We start from the raw sequence: 14,631 nt of genomic DNA, 5'->3' as shown, positions 1-14,631 counted from the left end.
ATAAATGGGCAGGAAATTCAAGTGGAGCACTATAAATTCCTGGGCATCACTGTTTCCTCTTCCTTAAAGTGGGAAGACAACACACCACAACAGTGCTGAAGAAAGGCACAACAGAGACTTTTCTTTTTAAGACAGTTGGAAAAGTTTTCTATTTCTTGTGAGGGAATGATGTCATTCTACCGAGCTGGTATTGAGAGCATCCTCACCTTTGGAATAACCGTCTGGGACGGAAATACCTCAACTCAGGACCGGAAATGTCTGAACAAAACCGTACATACGGCATCTAAAATCATAGGTCATAGGTCATCCCTTACCGAGATCTACACCAACAGACTCAAGAAAAACCCACTTTGTAAGCGCAATAACGTCCACACCATTCAAGATAGTAACAATACTTTCAAAAGTTCAAAAGTGGGTGTGGTCAGAGCAAGGATGCAGTCACCCAGCAGGATTTTGAAATGCAGGATGGCAGAGGAAAGTACGGAGTGTTGCCATACATGCACGTATACACACACACACACACACACACACACACACACACACACATACACACACACACACACACACACACACACACACACACACACACACACACACACACACACACACACACACACACACACACACACACACACACACACACACACACACTTGCACTGTCCTATGAGGCTACACACAGATAAGCCAATCCTCAATATTAAATTAATGATTAATTTGACAGCCATGTAATCAACAACCTGGACCATAAACATGACCATGTCACACCAATCTCGCATGCCTTGCAGTGTGGCAGCTTTTGTACTTAAGTGGTGAACCGACACTCGTGCAATTATACTGAGTGTATCTATAGCTGGTTGGAGCCATGGCATCCAGGTGGATAATTCTGCTCTTGGGTCTGGGATTGGTAAGTGTAATAATAATATTAATTTGCATTTGCACATAACATAAAAATCTAGATTGTACAACTTAATTTCAAACAAGTGGCCTAGCTTTAATGTGTTATCTCCCATGATGTAAATTTATTTATTTCCCCCAGTAAATATGTACCATCAATCAATAGAATAATTTGGTAAGCCATTCAATTCAGATATTCTATTTCCTCAATCACAATGTAATACATGTTAACTGAGTTAACCACTTTCATAACAGGAGTACTGCAAAGGAAATTGATGTAATATTTGGTTTATTTTTCTCAAGGTGTGAGCAAATCCAACAATCTGACTAGTAAATATTCAAGTTAAATGTGTCAACATTAGATATATTTTGTTAGTGTAATTCAGTGGTTCTCAAACTTTTTTGGCTTCAGTGCCCCATTCCCTGATTTCTGAATCCAAGTACCCTTGTTACCCGAGTACAACATTTTTCTTAGAAAACTGCAAGAGAAAACCATATGATGCAATGAATGAATGATGATAACCCACCTTTTGAAGAATATAACATTACAAAATATGAAATGGAGTGAAAGAGTCGCAATTAGTGCCTTCTGAGTAGATTTATTTCAACGTTTAATTTATTTTTATGATATATAGAGTGCCAAAGTCATGCCCCCTTCCGGGTTAGGCATACGAACCAAGGGATTTCATCTGTCATTCTTTTTTCCATCTACATTTCGTAAAATGCTTATAAAAAAATCGTTTTACCGTACTTGGTCAAACCAAGTGATTCAGGGGAGACCATATAACTCAGACCAAAACCTAAAAACAAAAACAAAAATGTATTGTACGCTATATATTATAAAATAATTATCTTGTTAATTCTGAAAAACAGGACTGTTATTATCTTAATTAAGAAAAACAGAGCAATTTTTTTTACGAGAATGTATCTCGTTAATTCAGAAAAACAGGATAGAATTTACGTATTTTTATGAAAACCTATCTTGTTAATTCAGAAAAACAGGGCAGATTTTTAATTAAAACCTATCTCATTAATTCAGAAAAACGGCAGAATTGAAGTGAATGCAATATGCTAGAAATGTTCTATGGTCTCTCCTGATTCTAGATGAATCGCTTGATTTGACCAAGCATTCTACGAAATGTCCATGGAAAAAAAGATTGGCGGATTAAATCCCTTGGTACAGCCACGCTGGAACTATTATTAAGTAGGGGGTGCTGTAAGGAATGGAATCTTGTTGAAGAAAATTTTAAGTTTTTTGGACTTTCATCCATATTTAGAAGAATATTTAATTTTAAATTAACATTAGGATTATACTGTTGTGATGTCATTATTCAGTATCTTTTCTCACTCACTTTCATGTAAGCACCTGCTCTCCCTTTAGTCGTTTTACACTACAACAGACAGCAACACAGGCATAAACACTGAACTGATTATTATTATTATGGAAAACCAGATTATGATGAAAATCAAACACTTTTGAAGAGAGAGCATATTAAATCAGATTAGAGCTCAGCTGAGAAGCACAAACTGTTTTTTAATGCATTTTGTTGGTGGTATAAACACAAGACAGCCAAATCCAACAATTTCGAAAATCCCATCTCTCGCCACCAGGGGGTGCTGCAGCACCCTCAGCACCCACCTTCCTGCTCCCTTGCCTTGGTATGTCCTATGCCTAACCGGGAAAAGGGTGTGACTTTTTCACTCTATTCTTACATTTCTCTATTTTCCCCCTTCTCTCAAGTACCCCCTGTAGAACCTCCACGTACCCCTGGGGGTACACATACCCCACTTGGGGAACCATTGGTCTAATTAATTAATTAATTGTTTTCGTATTTTGTTATGGTCTACAGGAAGGCGCCATTAATTCTGCCATGATCTTTGAATTTATTATGCCAGGCTTTGTCTTTTTAGATGTGAGGTTATACTGTATGTTTTCCTTCCCCCCCCCCCCCCCCCCCTATTGATTGATTATTTTCTCCAATAGAGCGCGGCTAAGCTGACAGGTGAAACAGGTGAGCCAGATGGTTTACCAAGCTTTTCATGTTATGGTCAAAACTATGCAGAGAAAGTCAGTGTTTTACTCAAAGAGAATTTAAAATAACAGAAGAAAAAGCTAGTACGAAAAATGCATTCAAATACTATAGTTTGTCTACTAAAGTAAGTTCCTCCACCAAAAACAAAAAAGATAAAAATGCTCTGGTGTGGTCATGGAAGTCATTCAATTAGTGAATGAGCTATGAATTATGATAAGTAAACCTAGTCAGCCAACAGTAGGAGGAAATACTGAAACAAACTCTAAAGTATAAGTAAAAGTACAGACTTTTACAGTGGTATAATGTAATGTAGTAATAATATTTAAGTGCAGTACTTACGTATTTTTGGAGTGTCTGTACGTTATTTGAGTATCTATATTTGTGTCAACTTTCACTTTTGCTCCACTGCATTTAATAAAATGTATACTTTTGCTCCATTAAATTTCCCCTAAGCATCTTAATTCCTAAATAAAATCAGGAGAAATTGGTATAGCCTGCAAGCAAGCAGGTTTGGCGAATCAGTGCTTCTAACTTGCAAGTTACGTTTATCACAAGTTGGTGGCAGTCATGCACCATAAAATTGTTTGCCAACCGCTATAAACCCCAAGAAGAAGGAAATCAAGCCCAGGCATGTCTTTTGCTTGCCTTTTTATTAATAGCGTTTACTTTTACTTTCAATACCTAAGTACATTTAATATGAGAAAATTAAGTTTGATACTTAAGTACAGTAAATGACAGATACTTTAAGACTTTTACTCAAGTATTCCAATACATGTAGGTGACTTTCACTTTTACCAAAGTCATTTTCAGGTAAGATATCTGCACTTTTACTCAAGTATGGCTTTCGAGTGCTTTATACAACACCACTGGATTTTTACATATACAGTAATAATCAGAAAACTAACTGCTAAAAATCTACTCAAGTATAGCAAGTAGGGGAGACTAGTTACTATATAGTAGTAAATTACTTTCCACCTCTGATTGTGATATGGTGTTGTTACATGTCTGATCATGTTGTCACAGTGTGCTATAATCCTATGTGAGCAATAAATTGTTTATTCTTTCATTTGTAGAAATTGATATTGACGAGGGTCAGGACTGGGACATCTTCAACATCAACGAAGGTCTCTAAGACTATGTTCATGTTTTGCTTTTGTAGAATTTGTCTATATCCCCTTTAGGATTTTCAACAAACATTTTGCTTTGCAGAGGCAGGGCTGGACCTCCTGGAGGGTGATATTGAACAGGATATGGTAAGATAGTTTGTCAGATATACCACTTAACTGCTGCTACTCAATTCATCTGTACATTCAAGTCTATATGTGTGCAGTTTATATAGCCGCTAAGTCAGGGGTGATAGGGACAAAACTGATATCACAACAAAAAGTTATACCTAATAACTAATCATTCTGATATTTTCAAATACTACTTTCAAAACAGAATTGTGTATCACAATAATTTAATGTCACTATTTCATAACATTCTATTGAAAGACAATCGAAAGACAATGAATGATTGCCCCGCCCTAGTAGGAGCAAAGTTAAAGAAATGTCCGCTAACGTTTTCTGATACATGAGCTCCAAATAGTTACATAAGTGTAGTACGTGATACCCTTCACTGTCTTCAGGAAATCTACATGTACTTAGTAGGGATGTCACAATATATCGTCCCACAATATATCGCGATATCAAAACGTGACAATATGTATCGTTGAGATGAAATCTCATATCGCGAGAAAAAGAAGCTGAACATGGTGGCACTGATCTGCATCTGATTGCATGCTCGCTCTCCTTTTCATTGCTTCGTTTGAACAGGAGGGACGTTACAGACACGGAGGATGAAAATGGTGAAATTACTCAAATTAGCGTGGAGGATGGCCCCTCAACTTACGAATCGATCGCAAAAAAATATTGTTAAAATATCGTATCGTATCGTTATCGTGAACCCAATATCGTGTATCGTATCGTATCGTGAACTGAGTGTATCGTGACACCCCTAGTACTTAGTTAATAATTGTTTATATGTATTTTTTTTTCTTTATTCCAAATAGCCAGAGGGCAGAAACTCCATCAGAGGAGATCAGTATCGCTGGCCAAGAACCGTGCCCTACTACCTAGAGGACAGCCTGGGTAAGATGCTGTCATATGGAAACTCATGTTCACAGTAGTTACCAAGTTATTATGGAGCTGTACCAAATTAGTTTCTGTGTGTGTGTGTGTGTGTGTGTGTGTGTGTGTGTGTGTGTGTGTGTGTGTGTGTGTGTGTGTGTGTGTGTGTGTGTGTGTGTGTGTGTGTGCGTGCGCGCACGCTCTACACTGTAACGTGTAGAGATGAATGCAAAGGGGGTGATTCTGAAGGCCTTTGACCAGTACAGACTGAAGACCTGCATTGACTTCACACCTTGGAAAGGAGAGGAGAACTACATATCTGTGTACAAAGGCCGTGGGTGAGCAATGACGCATGCTACCAGATACACACACCATGGTGGACATTGATTTATGCAGCACCTGACAGCAGTGGACCTGATGTGTTCAGCTAGGGCCAGGCTGAATGTCTTGCTTGGGTTTCAATGTGGGGTTTGTGTAAAAATGAAAATCATTTTGTAGCCACCCACATTCCCCCAGCCACTCCGCCTATCTATCCTTCAAACCCCGAATCTCTACGACCTTGCTATGCCTAGCTATGGCCCCTTTTCCCTAGCCATGCCCCTTTCCTGGCCACGCCCCCTCCCACCACGCTGATACAGTCACCTCGCCACTCCCCTACCCATCCCTCGAACCATGACTCTCTAGGTCTAGGACCTTCCTATCCACAGCTATGGCTCTTTTTCCCTAGCCCCACCCTTGACCTGACCCGGATCAGTAGATTTTCTGTAATCCTGCTAACAGACAAAGGGACAAACCGAAAAGGCAAAGGAAGTCGAGTATTCCTGTCGTAACTGATGCCAAAGTGTCTGCTATCATTGAATAGCCTAATGCAGTTTGGGCCTCACCGCCTATTCCACTGACTCTCTCTAGCTGGGTTTCCATCCAAATGTATCGCAACTTTTAATCGCATTTTCAGAAAGTCGGCGAAAGAAAATGTGAAATAATGTGCGTTTCCATCCACTGCTATTTTGCGAATTATAGAGCTGTCAATCACTTCGTGTTTGAGGCTGTTTGAGCTGCTGATCAGACCCGATATACAGCTCTATTAAACACATCTAACGTTATTCATAAAGTTTCTTGATAGACAAAGGTACCATAACGCCATTTCTGGATTCAGGTGCGACTCGGCAAGTATAACGTTATAATCCACGGAGCAGATAGAGTCGCCTTAAAGTTAGTATCCCAGTCTTCTTCTGTTTACCACGGCGAGTATTGTGTTACGTATTTACCATAATTTACCGTGTGTAGCCCTTGTGTGTAGGCTACACGGCATGTCATGTTTTGCAGTGATCAAGGCAAACTGTATGGTTTTTCACTGGAGAGACAACAGAATATCGCTTCATCTGTTTCCACCGCACGTTTCGCATTTTCCTTTTATCGATACACCTGACTTTTCCGCCTCCCTCAAGCGTGAAAACCTTTTTGCGATATTTGGAGGTTTTTTGCAAATTAGGCAGTGTTTCCACTCAGTTTTTTTATGCGCAAATTGGAATTTCGCATAAAAACAGGTGGATGGAAACCTGACTTCTTTCTCTCTCTCTCTCTCTCTCTCTCTCTCTCTCTAGATGCTACTCCTTTGTAGGTAACCGTCGTAGGGGGAAGCAGAGGCTATCCATTGGTAGAAACTGTGACCATCTGGGAACGGTTGAGCATGAGTTCCTGCATGCTCTAGGCTTCACGCATGAGCAGGCCAGAGCTGACCGCGATGACTATGTCGACATCATGTGGGATCGCATTAAACCTGGTAACAGTGATCCGAAACACTTGAAAATGATAGTTCCTACAAAAGAGTGCTATTGCAAATCAAAGTTCTTTTTGTCCTTTCAAAATAAAACATCTATACGTTTGACTGCTTTCTGAAGCTATATTGTACATAATGCATTCCTCAGGCAGAGAGAGCAACTTCAAGACGTACGGCGACACAGTGACCAGCGCCCTGGACGTGCCCTATGACTACAGCTCTGTGATGCACTACAGCAAGACGACCTTCAGCAACGCCTCTGACCCGGTCATTGTCACCAAGTTACCCCAGTTCATGGATGTGATCGGTCAGAGGATGGAGTTCAGTGACAGTGACCTTCTCAAGCTGAACCGCCTCTACAACTGCAGTGAGTTATCTCAACTAGTCAGCTGGTTAATCAAACAATCAGTTGACCAGTGCAGGAGGAGGTCAAGTTCAATGTTTGGAAGTCATTGTTGTCCTATAATAACCCAATGGCATTACATGCTTGATTGATTCTCAACCGGACTGCCAATAAAGCGATCAGTAGGTTATTAAAGGGCATGTATGATTTTATTATGATCCTTATCACCGCAATAATAAAGCGTACAAAACATCTGAAGGATGGCTACATTCTGGAGCAATTTTATAATAAAAAGAAAAACGCTAATAACAATATAGAATTATAGATAATGCTTGTAATTCTCTAATGTGATTATGTATGAGTGTATGAGTATGCGCATACTCGTGCTTCTAGTGCCTCACAATGTGTTTTAAGTGTTTCCTAACAATAAACTAATTCCCCATCATAATACGAATGCAAAGTTCCAACAACGGTCAGAGTCTACAGTATCTGGCACATGTTGATGCTGATTCAGTATTTCACCAAATCTGCTATGATTATAATTAAATCACGCGATACTAAATAAAATGCCACATTACACACATCCGCATCTTGAAGTCGTTTCGTAATGATTTCCCCCTGAATGTCCATCCTCAAAGCAGCTACGGGGAACTTTTAAGCGCTCAGGTTGACGTTTGCATTGCATCACTGGGCAGAAGATGATCTGAAAGGAGGATCTGACCCAGACATGCCTGAGAGATGCCTGATATAGACTGATTTCCATCATGTAACAAAATGTGTATTTGGCATGTTCCACCTGTCTTATGAGTTTAAATCACAAAGTGAGGCTGCACAGAAGGGCATCCCATCTCCACCAATTGTGACGCCGTAGGGGTAGATTCATCCAATTCGCCCAAATTAAATTCTCAGGTATGGTCACTGGTGGTAAATCTTTTGCACACATTGATTGTTTAACCCCATCCCTCTCCACAGCCACCTCTTCTAGCTTTGTGGATACCTGTAACTTTGAGCAGGATAATATCTGTGGAATGATCCAGGGTCCTGGAGGGAACGCTAAGTGGGAACAACGTAGCTCTGTGACTGGAGGACCTCAGACTGACTTCACCAACATGGGTCAATGCAAAGGTGACTAGTCCGTTTCCTCTGTCCACTGTCTCATCTATATACTAAAGACTAAAGACTTTTATGTTTACCGTCGCTTTTAACTGCTGACAGCTGTTTTTTAGGAGAGATGTGTGGTCTATAAAGGTTCGAGTCCAACTGTTATAAAGGTATGGACATTTTTCCAATCGTGTGTGTAGTCATGTTTCTTATATAGTCATGATGTCGGGGGATTCAATATAGAAAAATTGATTTATTCTATTATGCAAACCCAATGAGTCCTCTATACGTTTTTAGCTCTTTTTGTAACTGCTGCGCCTGTTGCTTAATGCGCTTTTTATGCTCCTTCTTAAAGTTTTGTTGTGATGCTTTTTAATGTCAATTTTATTCTCTTCTTTTATTTTATGTTACACCGTGGCCTCACTGATCTCTTGTGTCTGTCCGTCTCTGAAGTAACTAAGTACAAATGTCACAATGTAAAATACTCAATAGCCCAGTCTTGACAATAGCACACAACACAGTTTTGGTATTAAAAAGTACATTATATAAAAAGCACAAGCATTTTTCAACAAGGCAGCATACACCAACAGAACAATGGATCACGTCACTGATGGAGTTTATGTTTAGTCTTTCGATGATGAAAGATGAAAGATGAAACTTTTCATAATGAAAAATATTAAGGATTTATCTTTATTCTATGTACTCAATGTTTGCAAGGAATCATGGGTACTGTTGCATATGTTTCCCAGTACCAGCAGCAGTAGTTGTAGTTCAGATGGTGTGTTTTTTAGATTCTGTATATTTTTGGCTATTGGAAGCACATCTGGTCGCTACCTGATGAGGTTGTGATGTCCTTGTTTTTAATTGATACTTACAGTCACAAATCAACTGTAAACTATGACACTTATGTCCACTCCAAACCCTTTGTTGTCTCACGGATTGTTCCTTTAGCAAAATAAACTGCCATTACTTTCTTTTTGATCTTCTTGCCCACAGGAAAAGGCTACTTTATGCACTTCAGTACTGCATCTGGTGAAGCTGGTGACAATGCATTTCTGGAGAGCCGTATCCTGTATCCTAAACCTGGACCCCAGTGTCTGCAGTTCTTCCTCCACAACACCGGGGGAGCTGACGATGTACTGAATATTTTGGTGCGAGAATATGACAAACTCAACCCCAATGGAACACTGAAGCCCTTCAAGAGTATTTCAGGTATTTAACAGTAAAGAACAAAAGTATATGATTTGCATTGAAATGAAAAGATGCATGTAGTAGAGATTTGACAAAGATTTTACTTTACAATTAGAGCCTAGAATAATAATAATAATTTGCACATTTGTTCCTCTCTGGTTGAAGGTGAACTAATAAACTATATAAACTAATCATTATTAAGATCACATGTTCTATTCTGTATCCATAAGCTTCAGGTTGCTTGAATGCGGATATTGCTTAAAAAAACCAGGTGGAGTAGTGCAAGTGACTTGTTTTTCAGGCGCTTTTTGAGAAATCTGATGTACAAATTTATCTGCTGATTGAAGTATTCTCAGAATGCCATCATTATGCTGCTGTCAAATCCTCATTTTAGTGCCGCGCAATACCAGTCACATCTGTGGAAACATTGGTATAATTGCTTTTTGTAGCAAGGTTTTTATTTTACTTGGGGATGTATTATTGTGTTTTTAATGGACTGAGTCTGAAAATAAAGCTGATTGATTGATTGATTAATTGATTGATTGATTGATTGATTGATTGATTGATTGATTGATTGATTGATTGATTGATTGATTGTCTTTACAGGAGGTGTCTGGGGATCCTGGGACCTGCATTATGTGAATCTGGATGTGGAGACAAAGTCCCGCGTGGTTTTCGAGGGGGTGAAGGGAAATGGTACAGCAGCAACGGGGGGTTTCTCTCTGGATGACATTAACCTGTCATCCACCAGCTGCCCTCAGCACATCTGGCACATCCGCAACATCAGCGCTCTCCTCGCCACCACACCAGAAGGGACCATGATGTACAGCCCCCGCTTCCTGTCGCCAGCAGGTTACTCCTTCCAGGTGCACACCTGTTTCAAATGTGACTTTCTGCTACGTGATGAATGCAAAGAATATTGAGATGCTTAGCACACACCAAGAGTAGAATGAGTATCAAAATATCCTACTCAAGTATATGTAGGCTACTGTATCTTAAAGTCACACTGAAATTAAATTCTAAGCAATATTTTTGGAATTTAGGGGGGGGGGGGGGTGGCAAACAGCTAAGGCCAACTAAAAAATTCCAAGAACATGAAAAGCTACTCAAAGACAGATGAGAATAAGTGCAATTTGGCACACTTCTCCTGGTCTCTGCTCCCTAGGTAAGTGTGTACCTCAACGGAAGCAGCAATCGGCCAGGGTCCATGGCTGCTTTCTTCCACCTGACCTCGGGTCCCAATGACCACAACCTCCAGTGGCCGTGTCCCTGGCAGCAGGCCACCATGGCCCTGATGGATCAGCAGTCAGACATCAGACAGCAAATGAGCATGCATCGTATGATCTCCACCGACCCCGACAAGCTCTTCTCCGATGGTGAGTGAACGAGGGTTTGAACCATCGACATAGAAAAGATGGCCGCCGCCTCTGGTCCCATTCAGTGAAGCCGCTGCATGTTAGATTGCCGCTCTGGCGGCTGTAGCCAGTATAGGTCACAAGGCCCGCCTCCCCATGTTAGTGGATGGGGAAATGGACAACCGGAACAATCACAGTGTACGTCAGATAATGCTTTCCCAAAGGTGGTTTGTATCATTTTAGATAGTTCTTATCACGCTAATGCCTGTGCAAGTGGTAATTTTTCTGGTCAGTTTGTTTTTAAGTAGTTATTTGACATATAAAAATGGATGATTAACAGCTGTGGCAGCCAGTCTCAAGCCGTCATTGGCTGGACAGGCTCTTTATATTATAGATCTATCGTCATAGACAAGACACACGGCTTCATCTGTTATCTAACGCAGCTAGGCTACATCCAGCAGACGGCAACGTTTGGAAGGCCAGCACGCTGCTGTCTGTGTGGACCGCAATAAAAAGGACATTGTTTTAAGAAAGGTGCGCGAGGAAGTACCGTTGGTTGGGGACAAGTAAGTTCAGAAAATATGTGTTTTATTAATTACTCCAGCTACGTTATCGGTACACAATGGTTTTTAACATGCAGGCTTAGGCTAGCACTAGCGTTAGCGCTGTTTTTAATTATTTATTGGCTTAATATTACTATAACTTAAAATCCGATAACGATAGCTGGAATAACACAATAATAGACACATATTTTCAGAACTTACCAGGTTGTCCAACTGCCTGCATATGCCAGGAAATGTGTTTTATAATGTTAACTCCCAGGTATAACATGGGGCCTAGCGTACACAATTGTACACAATCACCAGCCATTAGCTAATCGCTAACGGGTTAGCCTTAGCTTATACAGACACTGGAGGTTTTATTTTTGGTAGTAAAGCAATAAACTTTTTTATATAGATATCTCAGGGAAGTGCTTTGACTGTGGGGATGTTCGTTCTTCACAAGCTCCTTTCTTAGCTGTTGTAAGGATAATATAACCTAGTTACAGAGACGAGACCAGGCAGCCTGGCTAACGGACTAGGCTAATGTTACCACTGAGCTATATTAAATAGAACGTTACAGGCTGTACTCACACTACCAGTAAACAACGTAACGTAAAGCGTCAAGGTTAGATTTGTTAAACCAACATTTGCTCCAAAAGGAATTAAATCATAAAGTTAATCAAAATTTCCCCCGGTGGGAGGCTGAAAGCTCCTCTTCAGCGGGCCCGGGCCGAGGCTGCTGAGCAGCCCGGGTTGAAGAGGAGCCCGGAGGTCTGACTTGTCTGGCTGATACCGATGGATACAGCTCAATCTCCGACAACGAAAATCAGGCGTCGTACAGGCGTCATTTTGATAAACTGATCTCATAGTGGGAATCTTCCTGGTTACTTTTGACGAGACAAAAAATATTACAACTTAAAGTGCCATATTTACAGAGCTAGACTGTATATAAATACACAATGCACTGTGCGCATTCTAGAAACAGCAGCTCTACATAAGAAAGTATCATTGACATATACTGTATATAATGGACCAACGGAGCTCATTGACTTTGACACAGCAAAATGAAGCTCACTTCCCGATATTGTTTGATTTCGTTTGATTGGTTGAATGGATTAATACACGGAAGTACGAGGAGAGGGGGCGGCTGCCCCTAGCGGCTGCCGGGGGAGTTTCCGAATTTGCCCTGTCTCTCTTATCGCCGTAATGCATTATGGGTAGTCAGCTACTTTGGCTAATGGTAGCGGCTAACGTTACTTACTTTACATTGCAGTAAAACGCTACTGAATGACCAAATTGACTTAACTTTTAACCATTTCGAGTAACACTGTTTCCATACGGACCCCCAGTGTTGGTTAGTTGTTTATAACGTGACTATGTTTATAACGTGACTATATTTATAACGTTATAATGTACTCCGGTTTCTGGGCTGAATCCAATGATCTGAATACAGAGAAGGCTTAAGGCTTTATCTAACGGTATAGATAACGTTAAATGGTCCGCCATGTTATGAACGTTAGATGTATGGTATCTATATAGTTACGTGTGTCTACTAACATTATTAAAATATCATAAAGTAACGCTATTTGCATAACTATTACTTGCGACCTGATGCCTTGCAGCACATTGCTGCCTCTACCAGTCGGAAGTATTACTGTTCTTACTATCCGATGTTTGTCGTCAATTTTCCTCGAAATGGGGCTATAATTTGGAAAACGGAGCACGTTAGAGCATGCAAAAGACTTGAAATTGTTTTTTCAGACCATAAACTCATTTGGAAAGTGTTTATTTAAGACATAGACCGAGAGAGAAGTTGGCTCGTTTCCCATAGAGTTGAATGGATGTTCCTGGGGAGTGCTACACAAACTGCGCCCCCCACTGGCCATTTGAAAGAATGCAATTTCCGCATGGGCTTCAAAAATAGGGAGTCTGAATTGGGGACTGGAAAGTATAGAGGAGGGGGGGGGGGCTCAGACTGAGGTTTCAACCCAAAAGAGCTAGTGCGCAGACTCTCAGGTTCTCTGATCTGAGAAGATTTTGGCTTCAATAGACCATACAGGGAGGAGATAGGGACGCGTTCTCCATATTTCTTATATCTCAATGGTTTGAACGTGTGTAACTTTGGCCTTGTAGAGTGTGTTGTACTGTCGCTAAAAAAGAGTAACTGCTAGTAGCAGTACACACTGCGAGTAACTTGGTCCATGGACTTTCGGGGACTTGTTGACTGTGTTGCTCGCAGTCTAGATGCATGGTCAGAGTATTCAGTTAAACTTGTTTCAGCTGTATTGTTCAAAGAGTTATTTTCTACTGTTGAGAATAAAATAGCATCAATTATGACATGACAATTGGCCTGTCTCTCCCAGATACAGAGCACCTTTGGGACAACCCCAGGAAGTTGGGCTGGCTAGTGGACGGACCTGACGGCAGCCAATACTATCGCGGCCCAGGCTACGGGACATGGAGCTTCCTCACCCACAGTAGGCTGAGGAGCAGGAACTTCATCAAAGGAGACCGCGCCTTCTTCCTCCTGAGTCTGGAGGGTATGGAATCACACTCATGGTTTTTGAGATGGGAGAAAACAGTTAGCGCAGTATGAATGTGCAGTGATCTTCAGAACGTGTTCAACCACTTCCCACCTTCCCCCAGATATCTCTGAACTGCTGATACCCCAGCCTCTCCCCAGCTCAGCAGTCCATGGAGATGACTACCTGCTGAAGGGTGCTGCTGAAGAGTTACCCCAGGGGTCTACTAGTAACGCCGCGGTGGTGACAGCAGTCACAGTGTCTGTAGCAGTAGCCATATTGGTGGTTGGCATGCTGATCGGACTGAACGCCTGGAGGGGAAGAGGGAGGAAACAGCAGGAGACCGGCCAAGTGACCATACAGTCCAAACACACTCCTTGCTAGCAGAGCTTCGCAAAGGTAGTGAGCACACTCACCAAATAAGAATAAAATGCAGGTGCACGGCACAAGAGTAACAATCAAAAACAAGGGATGCCAGCACTCGATGAATGTCCTTTCAAGGTTTTTAATCCGTCATCAAGAGCTGCACAACGGACGTTTCAGCCCACAGGCCTTCCACAACGCTGAAGTTGTGACATGTCACAACGCTGAAGAAGGCCTGTGGGCTGAAACGTCCGTTGTGCAGGTCTTGATGACGGATTAAAAACCTTGAAAGGACATTCATCGAGTGCTGGCATCCCTTGGTTTTGGAAGTGATCATACAGGACATGCCTGGATTCCTGTGCCTGAGTGTGAGTTAACTACCTAGGATCAATACAAAAC

The 14,631-nt window shown here is 41.2% G+C and overlaps 1 protein-coding gene across 1 annotated transcript; it reads left to right on the top strand.

Annotated features, from left to right (window-relative positions):
• Window positions 1–465: 465 nt before the first annotated feature.
• Window positions 466–14,253, top strand: LOC310786208 (meprin A subunit beta-like; the record flags this gene model as incomplete). The annotated part of the gene is made up of 13 exons (XM_083647379.1): window positions 466–478; window positions 4,001–4,051; window positions 4,137–4,180; window positions 4,978–5,056; window positions 5,256–5,373; window positions 6,640–6,818; window positions 6,964–7,182; window positions 8,131–8,283; window positions 9,256–9,471; window positions 10,057–10,316; window positions 10,616–10,826; window positions 13,711–13,887; window positions 13,994–14,253. The coding sequence occupies 13 exons, from the start codon at window positions 466–468 to the stop codon at window positions 14,251–14,253; spliced, it is 1,980 nt and encodes a 659-aa protein (XP_083503505.1).
• Between the last annotated feature and the right edge of the window lie 378 nt (window positions 14,254–14,631).

The sequence above is a fragment of the Poromitra crassiceps genome (assembly GCF_964638095.1).
Source record: "Poromitra crassiceps genome assembly, chromosome: 12".
Classification (NCBI taxonomy): Eukaryota; Metazoa; Chordata; class Actinopteri; order Beryciformes; family Melamphaidae; genus Poromitra; species Poromitra crassiceps.
Note: the sequence above shows the minus strand (reverse complement) of the source record. Positions and strands in the feature narration are given on the sequence as shown.